This window comes from Engystomops pustulosus, chromosome 7, assembly GCF_040894005.1.
Source record: "Engystomops pustulosus chromosome 7, aEngPut4.maternal, whole genome shotgun sequence".
Taxonomy (NCBI): domain Eukaryota; kingdom Metazoa; phylum Chordata; class Amphibia; order Anura; family Leptodactylidae; genus Engystomops; species Engystomops pustulosus.
Genome location: NC_092417.1, coordinates 50,509,780 through 50,528,918, shown reverse-complemented (window position 1 = coordinate 50,528,918; position 19,139 = coordinate 50,509,780). Strand labels below are relative to the sequence as shown.

The following is a 19,139-nucleotide window of genomic DNA, read 5'->3' as shown; positions in this document are numbered from 1 at the left end:
TTTGTGAGTGTTGTTAAGATGGCTGTGTTTGTTGGATGTATGATGTCTCTGTATGGGTTTATATTTCAAAGGAAGGCAGGATGAAGGATTATAACTTGCTATATATTGTGGGTTTGCTTTATGATGTTTTCCTCATACACTTCATTTGCACCAGAATAATGTGTGATTTGGATTACTGTTGCTCTTTTTTCTGCAATATTCATTCAATGTGTGTGTCTTATGGTGATTACAGTACTTATACCCAATGTTAATATTTTGTTTCAATAAAATCTTTATTGAACCTAAAAGGAACCAATAGAAAACAATCCAAAAAGTTAAAATAACTGCTGCAGATATCTAAGAATACAGCCCCCCCCCCCTCCCCGTTTCTGAGTTTGGACGCGGCAGCACTACAGTGGCACAAAAGTTTTGTTGCAATCCCTTTATGATTGCCTCTCTATGGAAACCATCTTAAAGGTGCTTTTTTTTTTTTTTTCTTTTTAGCAATTGTTAATCCAATTTTTTTAACCATCTCGAGCCACTGTAATAGTAGATTAAAGCAATCGGATGTACTTAACATCTACAAACACAAATAATAAATCTACACTGGTAAATGATCAATCTCCTCCGCCTTTCCTGTTCTATCGATCCATCTGTTTCTGCCCCGTTTCCTCCATGGCTCGGAGAGAATGCACAATAAGAGGCGACAGATGATCTATGCCATATCTCTCTCTCATCTCGCTTCTTATCAGGTCTTGCCATATTTTGTTTGTCTTTTAATTGGCCTATTTATGCATAGATGACTATTGAAGCCATCGCACACCATGATAGGATTATCAAAGCTACTGAACTGCAACAGCACTGTGGGGATGTGGGGGGTGGAAGACTTATATGGGATGAAATATTTATGCTACGCTGCCTCTTAGCAGTAGCGGGGGGCGCTTACAATTCATTGCGGTCCCTTTAGCACTGGAGGTATTATCGGGACCTGCAGGCCGCCTGCAGCGCTCCACGTTATGATGTCAGTGCAGATGCAATTTGGCATGCTTTGTGCAGTGCTTGCGTAAATAAAGAATTATTATTATTATGTAAAATGGAGAGAAATCCCCCCAGTGCTGGAGAGGGCACACAGTTACATGACATGCTATGGCCTTTCTATACTATACATGGATAAAAAACCACCAGCTATAGTGTGATCTGCTGGTCATAGCATAACAGGAACTGGAGAACAGCTGCATATGAACGACAATATGGCCATTCCAGCTTTTCTGGAGGCTTGGAGGATGTGCAGTATCTGTATAGTTATGCATTAGAAAAATACAGAGCAATATCAGATTTTCTATCTTTTACACAAGAAAAAAAAAAAATATGTAAAGATTTGATACACTATGAGCCAAATCCACCACAAAATTTTGAAATCCGTGCATTAAAATATTTTTTTCTCTTTTTTTTTCCCATTCTTTGCTTCTCACTTTCAAAACCGATAACATTATTTTTCCTTCTACAGAGCTTTATGAGGCATTGTTTTCTGCGTAATACATTATACCTCAAAATGAAGGTATTTATTAGTCCATGTCGTGTACTGGGAAGAGGGAAGATTCCATGAGGTGAAATTGGGAAAAAAGACACTTGCAACATTTTATTGTAGACACTGTTTTTACGGCTTTCACTGTGACCTCCAAATAACAAATCTTCTTTATTCTTTGGGTCGGTGCAATCACGGTAATAACAAATTTATAGAGGTTCTATTGTATTTTAACACCGTTTTAAAAAATTTAAAAACTCCTGTTTAAAGAAAATTAATTCTTCATTTTGCCATCTTCAGATGCTAATAACTTTTTCATACTTCGGGGTACAGAGGTGTGTAAGGTCTATTTTGCAAGATGAACTGACTGCGAAAAGGCAGTCAAAGGGTTAACAACCGTGACTGGTGCCAGCACTGATTGTTGGGGTTACAATATGCGGTGCAATATGCAGCAAACACCCGGTGTATTTGGGGGGAGCTCGGTCCGTGAGCCCACTCCATACTCCCTCCCTTAACATACTAATATGTCACGATGATGATTAATGTCTGTATTGCTCTCCATGGCCTTGATTGGTATAGAATTGCGCTATAACCTTCGCCCGAACAGACGCACCCGGCAGGAACGGCCAGCGCCGGCTCACTGTGCTGCCTGGCACAGCCTACAAAATTACTAGTCCATGCCCTCATCATCTCCCACTTGGACTACTGTAACATTCTTCTCTATGGTCTCCCGGCTAACTCTCTAATCCCACTCCAATACATCCTAAACTCTGCTGCCCGGCTTATCCATCTGTCTCCTCCATTCTCCTCTGCCTCTCCTCTCTGCCAGTCTCTCCACTGGTTCCCCACTGCACAGCGAATATAATTTAAAATACTAACCATGACCTACAAAGCCATCTACAACCTGTCCCCTTATTATATCTCTAATGAGGCAATACCGTCCCACACGTAATCTCCGCTCCTCACAGGACCTTCAGCTTCACTCTATTACCATCCGCTCTTCTCACAACCGCATCCAGGACTTCTCTCTGCACCCCCATACTCTGGAACTCTCTACCCTAATGTGTCAGACTGTCCCCCACTTTCCAAACCTTCAGGTAAAACTAAAAACCCACCTGTTCAGGATCCCCTACAATACACAAAAACTGTGCTGCTCCCTCACCTCATGCCTCCATCTGACCCCCATATAGATTGTGTGCCCGCACAGGCAGGGTCCTCATCCCACTAAATAATAACAATAATAAATATTATATAATATAACAATACATGAAATTTTAATATAAGTTTTATAAACATTATAGAATAATAAGCATAATAAAAATATCAATAGTAATAAAATATGTAATGATAATAATGCTAATGATAATATTGATTAGATTGTGAGCCCTATGGAGACAGGGACTGATTTGGCACGGTCTGTGCAGCGCTGCGGAACCTGTGTGCGCTATATACATATAGAATGCTTGTTATTATTATTATACATAAGGTGTGCACATGCTGAGTAGCGCAGCGCCCTCTCCTGGCCGGCAGAGGTATGGCCCTCCCCAGATGTGTATAGAGGGAGCGCCTGTAGCCCCGCCCCCAGTCTTCCTCCACAATCATGGCTCCGCACTCCATGGACGATCCTGCGCTGCAAACTTTCCAGGCTGTGTGCGCGGCCGGGCAGAGGAGCTGCTAGCGCCATAGAGGTACCGTGCTGGAGGTGGGCACCCCCTGTACTCCCCCATGCCTGGTGTGTGTGTGTATAGGGGAGCGGGAGCTCCTGCTTCGTGTAACTTACATTCATTGTTACGTGTATCCCAGCAAACTTTCCTGCCACTATTCACACTGCAGCCGGTTATCTGCCCCTGCCTGTGCCTGTCCCTGGGTGCCCTGCACTATAGCCCGTGCAGTGGGTGGGAGCGGAGAAGAATGACATATTGTGCGCTGCTCCGCCCCCTCTCTCCCGGGCACAGGGGCCGCTGCCGCTGCTGCTGTGAATGGCGAGCCCCGCGCCCTGCCATTGGCTGGCGGGCTCATGACGTAGGCAGCCCCTGCTATTTGAGCTGCAGCCTTGGCCAGTCCTCCGCACTTGTACACGTAGAGCCCGAGGAGGCGCCCAGTGCTATGCATATGCCAGCAGCTGGTGCACCCACACTGGCAGCCCGGGCAGGCGGAGGAGCCCTGGATATATCCACACCGCAGGAGCAGCGGGTAACCGGCCACTGCATTACTTTTCCCTATGGGTAACACAACTCCGTGGATTGTATTGGCGGACGCGTTACTGAGGTGCAGGACATAAGCGGGGGGCTGATGGATGAATAATCCCGCTGGAAGTGACTGATGCGCACACAGGAGGAGGCTGTCCCAGTGTTTCCCCTCGCCCATGCCACTAGACCCAGGCTGCCTGAATGGCAGGATCATGAAGTGTTTGACTTTCTTTCTTCTGCTTCCAGAGACCTTAAAGAAGTCTAAAAAGAGTGCTCGGGCTCCGGGCAAGGTGCAAGCATGCTATGAGATAGTGCCCCTGGCTCTCAAGAGGAAGATGGCTGCAGAGCTTTACCCTGCTAGTGCAAACACCAATATCGCCAACAGTAATAACACCGCTGCGGTCACCGCCAAGAAAAACGCCCTCCACATCCAGCACAACGCACCGCCGCCACCACAACTACAGAACCTCAACAACAACAACATCGAGAGCACCAACTGGCAGTCCTTCCACCCCACCCTGAGGGAGAGGTGAGCACCCAGGGCCCCAGGCGGCTGCCCGGGACGCCCCGACTACAGGATAGCAATGAATGAGAAATCCACTGCATGCACAAGGGGGCTCATAACTTTTTTGGGCTATGGTAGGATACCACAATTCTAATTTGAAATCAGGGGGTGTGATCCAAGATAGCAGCACCTGGCACCGAATCTGATGCAGCACTATTAATCCCAATGACAGACCAGTCACAGGGGATATGCAGACCTGGTTGTATATACCGACATCGGGTCACTTACTCTGGGCACCCTATCCCGTAACATTAGGACTATCCCCTATTAACACTGCAATTGTAAAGAAATTAATTCTTAACCTTAATAAGATCAAACTGCAGCCTCATAACTTATCCCTTAAACCTCAAAAAACAGTAAGAAACTATAACCCGGAGCCAATATAACAGATGTAATAGAAATTATATTCCCTTGTATTTAGTCTTGCTACAGCTACCCAACATTGAGGTCAGAACAGTGATCCGACGCCATATCAAATTATGCAGGAGGCAGAATGGGTTAGAAAGGAGCTTAGTCCGAGCCGAGATGAGCAACACACACAATATTCTTCAATTTGCCTGCACTAATCTCCAGCCAATGCCAATACCCCAAACAAGCAGCTAAAGCAGAGCTGTGTAATCACCATATGCAGGTCCTGCACGTATTAGCTGACAGGCGTCCCCCACCAGGGCTGCACAGAGTTAGCAGGCAGCTCATGCACTCAGCCATTGCTAATCTGCAAGGAGCATCAGCAGGAACAGGACATGGTTAGGTGATACAGATAGGGGGTTCCTCACTGCAGAGCTGTCAGGACCAACCAGAACAGCACTGGGTCACATCATGCAAGTAGATCTGTAATTCTATGACACATATGGCTACCACACTCCGATACTGTATCTGTAATGCCATCATGTAACATGTAGACACTGGGTGTGAATATAGATGGCGGGGGGGGGGGGGATTCTGTATATAGAATGAGGCGTGCACACTGGGTCAGGTTACATTTCCTTTATGTGTATTGTCCATTTTCTTCCATGCAACATGACATTATAGAGCAGGCTGTGCTCACAATTTATTTGCCTCCAGAGAAACTAGAGATAGCATCGCTCCTCCAGTGTGATCTGCTCGTCTCTCTCTGGATGACGACTGTATTAAAAAATTGCTTTCCAGGCAAAGCTATGTTCTTATAGGTTTTATTTCCAGTAATCTGAAATAAAGCCAGCAAGAATTTCTATGAATCCTCAGGAAAATCCCTCAGATTGCCATGATTAACCCATATAGGAGCGCTGCTGACAATCGTAGGATGCAGCTAAATTCGACAAGAGGCTGCAAGAGAAGCCGCCTGATTAAAATTAGCAGAGCTTTTCTTGTCCGCCCATGAAAAGGATGTGTCACCTCTTTCATCCTGTCATTTACATTTAAAGGGAAGGCCACTTCAATTAGACACACGCGCGCCTCTTCCTTTATAGTTGGATTTAGACTAGAATATTCTTGTTGAGTCCTGCAAGCTAAATATATATGTATTCTCCCTTTAGGAATGCACTGATGTTCAACAACGAACTAATGGCTGATGTGCACTTCATCGTGGGGCCCGCCGGGGCTTCCAAGAAAGTCCCTGCTCACAAGGTAAGTTGAGGCCAAAAAATGTTAAAAATTATTATTTTTTTTTTTTAAAAAAGTGTTCTTTTCTGGTTCGCAACACTAAAGTTTCTCGTTCCTTTTCTTCCCAGTATATTTTGGCCGTCGGGAGCTCTGTGTTTTACGCCATGTTTTATGGAGATCTAGCGGAGGTCAAGTCTGAAATCCATATCCCAGACGTGGAACCTGCTGCTTTTTTAATCCTTTTAAAGTAAGTGGGGTCATTAAAGAATTGGAAAAGAAATACTGCAGAGCACATAAAAGCTTATAAAATATGCATATTCTGACTGGCATTAATGGTCTCGCTCTTAGAATGGTTGGTAAAACAGCCCTTCTCTGAAACCACAAAAGCTTTGGCTTCTTGTTATGCGAGGAATTATAGCCGTTTCTGGAGGTCGCTTCCAGGAACTAATAACTTTGCATTAGACTTGGGAACTTTCTGAGTGAATGTCTTGCTCTCTCCCCCCCAGGTACTTGTACAGCGATGAGATTGACCTGGAAGCAGACACTGTCCTTGCCACACTCTACGCTGCCAAGAAGTATATTGTACCCGCGCTGGCCAAGGCTTGTGTGAACTTTCTGGAGACCAGCTTAGAGGCCAAAAATGCATGTGTCTTACTTTCTCAAAGCCGTCTCTTTGAGGAGCCTGATTTGACTCTGCGTTGCTGGGAGGTGATCGACGCGCAGGCTGAACTGGCACTGAAGTCGGAAGGTTTCTGTGAGATCGACCTGCCGACCCTTGAGATTATCGTGACTCGGGAAACGCTAAACACTAAAGAAGATGTTGTTTTTGAAGCGGTCGTGAACTGGGCAGAGGCTGAGTGTAAACGACAAGGCCTGCCGGTGACACCTACAAACAAAAGGAATGTACTGGGAAAAGCATTGTACTTGGTACGGATTCCTACCATGACTCTAGAGGAATTTGCCAATGGGGCTGCCCAGTCAGACATTCTAACCTTGGAGGAAACGCGCAGTATATTCTTGTGGTACACGGCTGCTAACAAACCCCAGCTAGAGTTCCCTCTTGTTAAAAGGAAAGGCCTTGCGCCTCAGAGATGCCACAGATTCCAGTCTTCAGCCTACCGCAGTAACCAGTGGAGATACAGGGGACGTTGTGACAGCATCCAGTTTGCCGTAGACAAAAGGATATTTATAGCCGGACTTGGGCTTTATGGGTCAAGCTGTGGCAAAGCAGAATATAGTGTCAAAATTGAACTCAAGCGACAAGGGGTGGTGCTTGCTCAAAACCTGACTAAATTTGTCTCGGATGGTTCTAGTAACACTTTTTCGGTATGGTTTGAGCATCCTGTACAAGTGGAGCAGGACACATTTTACACAGTCAGCGCCATCCTGGATGGCAATGAGCTCAGTTACTTTGGGCAGGAGGGCATGACAGAGGTGCAATGTGGAAAAGTGACTTTCCAGTTCCAGTGCTCATCAGACAGTACCAACGGGACTGGGGTTCAAGGGGGGCAAATTCCAGAGCTGATCTTTTATGCATGAAGTGTTTTCGCCTCCCGACTACTGCTAAAGCACACACAGACGACCCTCTTTTCGTAGGCGCAACACCCCTTTCTACTCGATCCCGATTGTCCTGCCGAACACTAAAAAAGGGGTGAAAGTAGATCTGTTCTCATAAAGTGAATGGAATGTAAACAACAAGGGGCTGTAGAATCTCCACCTGAAGGAATGCTTTTAGAGTTTAATCTTATTTTATTTATTTATAAGCTATTTGAATTATTAAAACTGCAACATGCAGGGAAACGGTAAAGAAATCTGCACATAATGTGCATTTATTTTGTATATAGATAACTTGTCAAAATTTAGCCGGCTCAGAGGAGCGGCAATGAAATGTTACATAAAAGATTTTTACTTATACCCGATTCCTGCCTTGTCTATGGTCATTTATGCTCTTTTACACTTCATATATATTTAATTGGTGTTGACTTGTTAGGGCTGCAGCTATGATACACTAATCTGGGGAGCCTTGGTGGCCTTCAAATATAAATCTAATACATCATGTAGTTTTCACATAGATGGTTGACATATTCATGAAAAAGCGGATACATGCTATAAATGCTAAAATTTTGGAGATTCTATGTTAATCCAGGGATTTACTCTGCTTGTCACACTAATATGAGGTAGCTGGTCCTCACCTTATGGGGCTTTGTCTTCCTCAGGATCAATTATAGGTTGAGGTATATGTAGCTTTTTACAACATTATCATCAACTGTTGAAATATTTAGTTCAATTGCTTATAGGTCTAAGGATGAAGAGGAGGTTCACATTCTTTACTGAGACAACAATGACTGTAAACACTGACTACATATACAGTATACTAGCGAAATAATGTCATGTCCTTGTGTAAAGCATCACTGAGTCTTCAGCCTCAAACCAACACTGTATGCAGAAGAGTCATACACATAAGGCTACATGCACACAGCTGTGCACAAACAGGGAAAAGTTTGTGGTCCGATTTGGCAGGAAGGAGGCAGGCGTCCGAGCCGAAACACAGGCAGGAATAAGATCTGCCCTACATTTTGTGACCATGCAATGTAGACCAAGCAATAACCTATCCCCAGTAAGTGACCAGGGTGCCTAGAACACAGTAGCCACCATTCCCGTGTTAATCTGCCATTATAGATTCCTTTCAACCCCCATTACTTCCAGGAAGGGCTTGATAAATGAGGCACCAGGAGATATTTGGCAGTGCACCTGTTGAATAACATTTATTTTGTACCTGACACTTACGATGAGAGGTCTGATACGGATATATTAGAATGATGCCAGTAAATAGGGTCCTGTGTGATAAAACGGAAGTAATGGAGTGTGATATAATTAGGCTAAATAAACAGCTTTGGATTTTTCATTATAAGTGGCCTGTGATGTTCTGCTTGAGCACATGTATCACACAGCTGCTATGTCAGGATGTAGGAGGTGCGCTATCAGCATTTACATCCATGTTCACACATATCGGACGCTACTAAAACCAGCTGTATAAACAGCTACACAGATATTGCTATAGTGGGCGATTTCAGTCCACATAAGGTTTCTAAGACAACAAGGAATTGAATAATTTCTCAGTCGTGCAGCCTCAGATTTTTGGGTCTACATTTTTTTTTCAGCAGTGATCCCAGCCGGCTAATAAAGCCACATCAACAGTAAAATCTTTATGATGTCTGATTTACTAGGGACTAAAACATAAAGAAAGGGTCTTTTACAAATATTTCTCATGGGGTTGTTTTCTAATCACTACATACATATTAACCTGGTTGGAAATTCCCAAGGAAATCTCAATGACTTATGAGTATCATTATAATTTCTTCGTTTCAGTGGGATGAAGGGCTTTTTACCAAATGTTAACGCCTTAGACTAGTTTTTTACGGATAGCATCTCGAAACTGTGAATGCAATACTGACTTCCCAGCTCTGACATGTAAACTACTTAGCCGTGTATTTGTGCTTGGTCAATATCATTATCTGGTCCATGGAGAGCGGTCACCATTCACTGCATGTACTGCTAGGCGACCGAAAGACCACAGCCTAAGGCACGTGTAATGCTGGACAATGCAAGACTGGAACAGTAACACAAAGTTCACACCTACGTTCAGAAAATCCCATGTGCAAAATATTTAAACAAAGGTTGTGGCTGAGCATAAGTAGGTGTAGTGTAAGGGTGATGCCACACATGGCGTTTTTGGTCAGTTTTTAGTCCGTTTTTCACAATTATCTTAATAGATAAACAGGTTGTAAGCAGTCAAATGCATGGTAAACTGCCAAAAACGGACTGAAAGCGGATGTTTAAAAACGGACCAAAAACGCCATGTGTGGCATCACCCCTAAGTAACCACACAACGCACCAACGTTATGCACTTTTTTAGCATAAGCTAAGGGCTTATTCACACTGCCGTCTGCGGGGACGTACAACGGCAATAGCGGCACGGTGGGGATCCGGTGCCACACATGTGTGGCACGGATCTGGGCCGTACACCGCAAAAAGATGGAGCGTGCTCTATCTTTCTGCGAGTGTGCAGCCGTGAGCCGCTATTCTCTATGGAGGGAGGAGGGGCCACCTCCTCCCCCTCTCCAGCACACGGCGGGCATACCGCGTGTGAATGTACCCTAAGCTAACCATTACTAGACTATACAGCCTAAGGCCAAATGCACACAATGGGGGAGATTTAATTATCTGTTGTAGTTTGCACTAAAAAACTGCACCACAAGTATACAGGGTTTTAGACAGTTTTCTGTCTCTCCTACGACTAGCTTGAAAAAAGTGGCATGGCCCGTGAAAAGGGGGTGTCTCCTAGCTGCAAAAAGGTTTGTGCGCCAAAAATACTGCAAACCTGACAGAATTGTGTCCCAATTTTCTGGAGTAAGGTAAGCCAACTAATAGGAGGTACAGAGTACGACTAGACAGTCTTATATACTACACCAGATTTATCACCCAGCACCAGACACTTATATGAATCTGAAGCAGAACTGTCTAGTCTAACTCTGCACTGTCTAACCTTAGGACACTCTTTTATAAATCTGCCCCAATGTGTGCTTGCCCAAGCCGTAACCTGGACAAGAATGTGGTCAGTCGCAGGAGAGAGAAGGAATGAGCGGGCGCCGCTATGCCAAGTATGGGACGTGTCCTATATTTTGCCGATTTATGACAATGGCCGCTTAGGTTTCTATGGAGGGGGGTGGCCACTGTCTAGACTACGATTGCACTAGCATTTAGTCAGTAGTACATCTGCCTGATCGTGGTTATAATCCACCCTGGTCCTAAGAAGCCCATCACCAGATATATATTCCATATAATCACTGTGTATCCATAAACAATTAAGGTTTTCATTCACTGACAGCAAGTAGATACCTTGAAAACAGTGAGGTATTGATGTAGTATATCCAAAAGGATATCTTATAACTTTCACCAAACAGCATTTATTTCATAAAACTATAAACTCCTTTAAAGTTATGAATTGGTTTCTAAATCCTCCAATGGGAAATTGATTACAATGTGCCCCCATTAATAAGAGGATTTACAGTAAGCACCAGAGCAGGTCTGGACTGTGCTTCCCCAAGGTGCAGACAAGTCCTATGCCTTTAAGGAATTGCAGCTGACCAACATAATCTCTCCTTTATTCTTGGCGTCCTGGGTGTATGGGCGTTTTACAAGCAGCTTTCTGAGAGCGTTTAAGATATTCTGAGTGATATCGGCAGCAAATACACGTCTGTGTATGTGGGTCAATGGGTAATTATACATGCGCATAGCCTATCGGCAGGTGAGTGGAGCTGTACTTCAGTGCTCTTTATGCTACAGTGGTGTCTGTAGTTCTACATCAGATTTAGAAATTAACAGAGGTGGAAAATGTATTAATCAAATTTAAGGAGTTTCCTAGAGAAATACATCCTCATCCATCCTCTGAGTTATCCAGGGGCAGAGCAGCTGAGAGCTGCCTTTTTCCCATGAATTAGAGTTTCTACAGAAACATATATAGATTTTGTGGTGGTCAAATAATATTTGGTCACTTTATGGGATATCTACAGAAACCTATAACAGCACATGGTAAAAATTTCATCACATCAGCATAAGGGTGGTCACACACATGGCGTTTTTGGGCGTTTTCAGATCGGAGAAAAACGCATGCGTTTTTGACCAGTTTGAATTAAGATAATTGGTCAAACCTGTCAAAACACATGCGGTTTCAAAAAACGCATGCATTTTTTTTATGATCTGAAAATGTGGCCCAAAAACGCCATGTGTGTCACCACCCTTAGGCTACATGCACACCACTTTTCACATGCTGTGGTCCGTTGTTTGCGGCCCATGTGTCAAAGACATGCAAGGTCCACTCAGTAGAAGAGGGGATGGTCCAAACAGGGGCAAGAGCAGGACCTGCTCTATAATTTCCAGCACAAGAAGTCGGCTCACATATAGGACAGAGCTTGAGCCCATAGAAATACATGGGGCTGTGTCCCTGCTGTTGAAACATTGTCTAGCACGTGGCTTAAGTGCACGTCCATGTTCATGTAGCCTTAATTTTCCAACTGGGGCCAGAAGATAGAGCTTAAGCGGACCATATACACAGCTGACATTTCACTATGCTCCAAGTATCTCTTACAAGAACTTCAATGAGGAGAGGGGAATATGCTGCTAACAAACAGTTCTGCTGGGGGCTTACAGTATTGTTAGGATGGGATATGCCTGATCTCTCCCAATATGCGCTATCCTCCGAAAAAATGTCATCTCTAGATGAGATTTAGCTTTGATCTTGGATGATGGAATGGTCATAAATTAAGATTTGGGGGACTTTTATGGAGGCTACCAGGCTTATGGTAATGAAATATTAGCAGCTAAAATACCCCCCACAAGTTTCAAGTTCAGTAAAATAGTATAACACATGTATATTTTCATAATCTAAAATAAATGGGTGAAATATGACTTTTTTTTAACTGTTCGCCTTTGTGTCACCTGCTTAACAGCTGTATCCAACAGACAGGATGGTAAAGTGATTAGGATTGCTACATAGTTCGGGGCCATAGTCGCTGGCGGCAGGTAGGGAGTCCTTGTATGATGCGACTATGATGCAAGGACTCTCATACACTATGTTGTACTCGGTCAATGGGATCTGATGAGCACCGGGGTCCATTTCCACAGCATGAGCATGTTTGTGTGATAGAAGCCTATGATATAGATAGGAATACCACCAAGTTTTGTTAGCAGGTCCTGCAAGTAATTATAAGGGATATAATAATCAAAGTATTTTGGAAATAGTAAGAACATAAAGAACCCTTTTTTTTTCCTTTTACGTGGCTCTTTATGCCATAAATATTATGACTGTCGTGGTCCTACAGCCTCCAGTTTTCTTTAAACCTTGCCTACCGTATCAAAGCCTATCCTGGAAATGGCCTGTCTGTGTAGCAAGGCATGCTGGGAATTCTGGAATAACATTCTCCACATAGCCACAGGTTGTTCTAGGATAGATCTGTTTCCCTGTGAGTGATGGCCTCATTAACAATAGAAGTGCAAAGTGATGGATAAAAAGCAAAGCGGTAAAGTTACCTATAGCGGGAGCATTAATGCACAGCTCTCTGGCCAGCAGAAGAAAGGTTTTCCCCAGGACATACACGTTCACCTGTCAGAACAACACAAACATCATTACACCTTCAGGAATAATGGAGGGGGAAAAAAAAAAGAGCAAAATAACCTAGAATCAAAGGCAGGACTGGCATGTAATGTACATTTAGACGGTGGCCATGTACTGTTCTACATTTATGGGTTTCTATTTGTGAATTATAATCGCAGCGCCATGCATTACAGTCATGGAGGAGAAAGCTTTCTGCCTCTAGTAGGGCTGTCATTTATCACAAAGAGCTGTAACACCTGTGCAACATTTCAGAGAGTCGTCCAAAGTTAACATGTTAATCCCTATGCATAGACTGGAAGGTGTGCATCGGACCCCTGGAGTGGTCACCATTTATAGTAAACATGTAACCTAGGCCAATCCCTATAGATAAGGTAAACAGTGTAAGGCTACATTCACACGAACGTATACACTTCTATGGCCTCACGGCCCTGCACGGGAGCGGTACGGTGCCGCACGTGTAACATTCTGTAGCCCGTAGAAAGACATGTCCTATCTTTATACGGAATACAGCTGTGCACTGTATATTCCTATGGAGAGGGGCGGGGTGAGCTGCGCTCATCCCCTGCGCCGATGTATGCCCGCAGTACTACAATACAGCAGGCATACATCGTATGAATGTAGCCTAAGATAGGTTGGAGCAGAGCTGCAGTACCCTGGCCCCACCACTATACAGTGTGCACAACCTTCTTCCTGCAGCTCTTCCAGCATCAGTAGTAGCGTAGAACATATGATTGGTGCGTCCCCCGATATAAGCCCCTACAGATCTGATACCGATGACTTACCCTGAGTATAGTGTAACAGTATCAAAAATAGCCAGGAGACCTGACAACCCATTTAAATATAAGAGGGAACAATTATATCCCTCCCTCTGACATTACAGACTGCGGTCAATAACTATAACGGAGGAGAGTCCACTACACTGTGGAGATACGAGCAGTATTATAGCTCTGCGTATTTATATCATAGCAGTGATGCAAGATAAAAATAAACAAATTAATCAAGGCGGCATGGTGGCTGAGTGGGTAGCACTTTGGCCTTGAAGCACTGAGGTCCTGGGTTCAAATCCCACCCAGGGTTAACATCTGCAAAGAGTTTGTATGATCTCTCCGTGTATGCGTGAGATTATTATTATTATTATTATTATTATTAATTGTGAGACTTTCTTTCCCCATTCCCTTTTGTGCTCTTTACACTAATGTTAAAGTTTACATCCTTTGTTATTGTTGTTCCTATATAACTGTGCTATTTAATACAAAACTTATTATGTGTTATATATGTAACCTCTGATTTCTCCTATGATTTAATTTAAAAAATAATAAAATAGAAAATGATGAAATAAATAAAAAGTACATCCATGACAACATTTATGCCTGGTGTTGGCCAAAGGGCATAATAAGGGAAATACCAAAATGCAGGGGGTCATTACTGCACCTCCTTTTTGCTCCTTTTTTTAGGTGCAATTAGATGCAATTGAAGATAAAATAAAATGGCAAGTTTTTGTATAAAACGATTCTCCCCTACAGGGAATGCTCCTAGGCAGAATAGCTATGTATATATAGTACCAGGCAGTGATATGTCTGGCGCAGAGCTCAGGAGTGCTGACCTACAATGCATCGTGCTGAGTAACGCTCTGCTAAGGGCATTACCCTACCTTGTTGTAAAGCCTCTTTTCCTTAGTAAGCCTTCCATATGTTCATTAACATATAGGATGATACATCTCATTCCTGTGTTCAATGTTCATTCTTCTAAATATACACAATAGGGGGGGAGGTCTTCTAAATATACACAATAGGGGGGGAGGTCTTCAAATATACACAATAGGAGCTCCATCAAAAAAAGAGATTACGATAGAATTTCAAAAATCATTAAGAGGGCACAGAACATAGTAGGCACCCCACTACGTCTGTTTGGTGATGTTTGGGGAAAAACAGATGCATCCGCAAGTTGGATGCAATAATGAGCAACAGTAAAGCCAATTTACCTGCTGAGCCAGCGGGGTTCCAAAATTCCTTTGTCCACAAGACGATTGAAATATTTAATAAATCAATCAATCAATCCTCACAAAATTAAGACTTAGGGTGATGCCACACATGGCGTTTTTGACCGTTTTTCCAATTATCTTAATAGATAAACAGGTTGTAAGCAGCCAAATGCATGGAAAACGCTCAATATCGGATGCAGGTTTTTTTTTAAAAAACATGCGTTTTTAGGCGGAACGAAAACTCATGCTTAAAAATGGACCAAAAACGTCAAGTGTGGCATCACCTAACACAGTGATGGGCAACCTTTTGAGCTTGGTGTGTCAAAATCGCCAAAAAACCAAGCATAACTCGGGTGGTGTGTCACCTTGAGAAAAAAAACATAATTTTGTGATATTTATAGTTTAAATAACAAATATATAAAATTATTTAACTTCCAGGGTACTTTAACCCTAGGTTGTCTTATAGATCCTACCATGTACTTCCATACTACAGTATGGCAGTATATGGGGATTTTCCACATCATCTATTTATTACAATGTGCAAATCGCACATTGTAATAGATCGTTGCAATCAGACACGTGTGGAAATGCTTAGTAACCTGCAAACTTTGTCATGAAAGTTCACAGGTAATAGTGAGGGCGCAGGTGCAACTGTCTGCATCTCCTTCATGAGGAGCAAAATAATTGCAATGTCTGACGATTTGCAAGGCGTTGTGATTATTTCAGGGCTTGTACGTCACAAAACGTCTTTCATCATACAGTACACTGACATTACTCACTGTATGATGTCTTGTATGTATGATGAGAGTGGTTGTCCTCCCTCATCCCTGCTGTGGAGATGGTCAGTGTAGAGGTGACCTACCACAACAACTCCCCCCAGCACAACTATCAGGAGCTGCAGAGGAGTTTCTGGATGGTCGGGTCCCCTCTCCTGGTGCTGAGCCCCGGGATGATACCTGTGCTGACTGGAGACACGAGGCACAGCTCACACAGGGGGAAGAGGCCGGCCCGGTGGAGGAAGAGGAGGAGGAAGTGCTGTGAGCTCAGTGCATGACAATCTCTCAGCCTCCCGGCTTCTTCACCTGGCCGTGTAGGAGCCGAGGATGAAACTTAGCTCTCCGGCGGCCGCGTGTCACTGAAAATGGCTAGGCGTGTCAGCACTGACACGCGTGTCATAGGTTAGCCATCACTGACCTAACACCTACCCACCATAAACCCCCACCACCTACCCCTGCCATTGATATCCACCATACATGTACATTCTCCTAGTGTTCTTATATTACCATTAAGCTGTATTATTTGTTAATTGTGTTATGTGTTTGCAGGTTACCCTGGCTTGTACAGTGTGTACAAAACTATTTCCCAATTGGGTGTAATAAAGTTTTATTTTATTGTATGATGTTTGCCTCTGTACAGAACAGCAACTCAAGTGAGCAAAGTTTAGAGGGTACAGCGAGCGTCACTTTCGTGCCAAAAGGTAAGAACCTCATCTTTCAGATTTCATCAGGCTTATGGTTCTGGACGCTACAGAAGCAGACAAATGCAGGAATTGGACTTTATCAGTTTGAACCCCGAGCCTGATGCCATCTGAACAATGAGATTCTTATCTTAATATGACACCAAAATACTTCCCTGAGCAAATCTCAGGCAAATATGACTTTTCTCTGCTCATTTTCACATTCCATTTATGTAAATAGGCGAGTTATTAAATAAGAGGGAATTCCAGGATGGACATTTAGAAGTTTAGGAGGGGGGTGCACTTCCCATTGACCAGTTCCAGTTTAGTATTTTAGCCAAAACCAGGAATAAATCCAGCAAAGTATAAAAGCAAGATTTGTGCCTTTTCAGTTATGGATCCAAATTTTGGTGTGAAATACAGAATACTGCTGTGTGAAGTTGCCCTTGACTCCCTTACAAACTGATCTGTAAGAAATGAATAATAGCCGTGGCATATGAATGTGCACTGTCTATTGTTGGGAAAATGTGTTCATAGGAGATAAAGTCACTACCCAGGATATCATCAGGCTATGTGGTGAACTATATGTAATATTACTGACCAGATAGAGTAAAACATACATTTGGAAGGCCATTATGTCAGCACATGATAAATACCTACTTGTGCGGTAACAAATAGAAGGTAGTGGAGAGAAGGGGAGTCTAGCACATAACATAAGGCATTGCATTCATATCGCCACATACATTATTATTACATAGGAAGTGATATTTTATCTGGATAAACATTTTCATTGACTGCTAGGTAGAAAAAATATTAATGTTAAGGAAGAAATAACTATGAAGGCACATACTGTACTGTATCAACTTCCCATGTGAATCCCTCATATAGCCAGGTCCTTACATTTCAGTGGAAACTGAACTTACAAAACCGATGACTATTACCTGGAGTTAACGGGATCTTAAAGTAAATCCACCATGAAAATGAAGCACGATAAACCAAGGACACTTACTCATAGATCCAGGACCTGAGACTGTCGTAATATTCTTATATTTTTCAAATTCTGCTAATAAGTCAGAAGGGCTCTTTGGGGGAAAAGGGGTTACCAGAGCCATTCTGTGCTGTAGCACAGGCTTTTACACTTCCTCCCCCTCCCTTTGCCTGCTGTAACCACACACAATGGGGGGGGGGGGGTCTTTAAAGTTACTGCACAGAGGGGTCATGGTAACACCCCCAGGAATCTTTCAGGCTCATTACCATAATTGTGAACATTCATTTTAGTAGGAAGGAGGCCATGGATAACAAATGTAACAAGATTAACACTGCCCTGGATCATGTTTGATTTAATTGTCGATTTCCTTTAAAAACTGAATACACTGAAGAAATTCTATTGCTGAAAGCTTAAGGGAGTCTACATAAACGCTTTCTATCCAACACATTGTATTTAAAAGTGCATATTTAGGATATATAATATTTACACCTATGTTCTACTAGTTTATGCACAACTCAAAAGAGAAGCAGGTTCTCTCAGGAATGGAAAGGCAGCCACATGGTGCCGGATTCATGTTGGACTTTTGTGACTTTCAGTCTTTGTGCTGGTAAGATACTTTATCTATATCTCTGTTCCTACGGCAAAAAGAACTAGTGTGGTTTGCAACCAGAGATTCTCATCTTTACATTGACACCAGAAGCATGCTTCCAGCTGCTATAGAACCCAAGATGATCTAAAGTGATGTTTCTTCTCCAAGCTCTCAGTTTGACATTTGCGTTAATATTTATTTGGTAGCTAATTGGGGGATTTAATCTAATGAAAGGGAAAGTTCTGCAACAGATATTTTTATCCCCTACTTGAGAGAGCTTTTGGTTTACTAGTTCAAATTCGACAATTATCATTTCCTTCAGAATGTGCCCCTCCTTATCCAGCATCCTCGAAAGCAGGAGTAGGTATCTTAAAAGTGACCTTTTCAGCGTTTTCTCCTCTGAGCGTTAGGCTAAATACCGTAGCAAAGTGGGCACATGTCGGCGCCCAGGAGAGAAGGGGGAGCTGCTCATCCCCGCCCCCCTCCATAGAAATACAAAGCGCACCGCTCTGTATTCCGCCGAAACATAGGATATGTCCTATCTTTCTACGGGCTATAGAACGGTACGGTGACGCACGTGTGCAGCACAGTACCGCTCCCGTATGGCACCGTGCATCCATTGTGGTGTATAGGGGCCGTATATATACTTCCCCATATGTTCGTGTGATTGCAGCCTTAGTTATATAAGTAGACTGTGCCTATTTTCATCATGCTAAAGATACACATATCCCGCACCTATTCTTTAATAAATCAGTTTTTATTATATTAAATCCTTTTCTCTGCATGAAAGCCTCCTCTGAGAATCCACAATTACACCAACTCTGAAATATTACGCCCTCTACAAAGGTAACAGCATGTAGTGTGGAGCAATGAGGGGAGATGTACAGCCCTGGGGTAGCAGATAGACCCTTGTCAAAAAATGTCTTGTTAAATTGCGGAGAATGTTAATTATTTTGGAGGTAAGAATTCATTAAACGTTTGCCATTCCTGCAGATCCTTTTCACTTGTCGTGCTGCAGTAAATAGCACTCGGAGGGATACCATTTACCGGGACAGCTGGGGAGACTGAAATAAAATGTACCAGCTGCTCTGTAATATGCATGCAATGGGCCA

At 43.2% G+C, this 19,139-nt stretch overlaps 2 protein-coding genes across 6 annotated transcripts in view; one reads left to right on the top strand and one right to left on the bottom strand.

The window, feature by feature from the left end:
• Positions 1-19,139, bottom strand: part of BRF1 (BRF1 general transcription factor IIIB subunit) — a 216,706-nt gene that overhangs the window by 126,410 nt on the left and 71,157 nt on the right. For all 3 annotated transcript variants that reach the window (XM_072115866.1, XM_072115867.1, XM_072115868.1), the window contains exon 5: positions 12,929-13,001. In XM_072115866.1, coding sequence (XP_071971967.1) covers positions 12,929-13,001 — 73 coding nt within the window. The remainder of the gene's footprint in view (positions 1-12,928; positions 13,002-19,139) is intronic.
• Positions 3,094-7,751, top strand: BTBD6 (BTB domain containing 6). 3 transcript variants are annotated; one of them, XM_072115865.1, is made up of 5 exons: positions 3,094-3,192; positions 3,940-4,222; positions 5,773-5,863; positions 5,968-6,086; positions 6,346-7,751. In XM_072115865.1, the coding sequence occupies exons 2-5, from the start codon at positions 4,029-4,031 to the stop codon at positions 7,376-7,378; spliced, it is 1,437 nt and encodes a 478-aa protein (XP_071971966.1). In that variant the 5' UTR covers positions 3,094-3,192; positions 3,940-4,028; the 3' UTR covers positions 7,379-7,751. The 3 variants fall into 3 exon arrangements, with proteins under 3 accessions (XP_071971966.1, XP_071971965.1, XP_071971964.1); XM_072115864.1 differs by lacking the exon at positions 3,094-3,192 and adding an exon at positions 3,545-3,697; XM_072115863.1 differs by lacking the exon at positions 3,094-3,192 and having other exon boundaries at positions 3,560-4,222.

Bases quoted from the DNA above. Each gene is read 5' to 3' on its own strand.
- BTBD6 (XM_072115863.1), top strand. From the start codon at position 3,870: ATGCCACTAGACCCAGGCTGCCTGAATGGCAGGATCATGAAGTGTTTG. The intron at 4,223-5,772 runs GTGAGCACCCAG...TTCTCCCTTTAG, and splicing joins CACCCCACCCTGAGGGAGAG to GAATGCACTGATGTTCAACA. The intron at 6,087-6,345 runs GTAAGTGGGGTC...TCTCCCCCCCAG, and splicing joins GCTTTTTTAATCCTTTTAAA to GTACTTGTACAGCGATGAGA.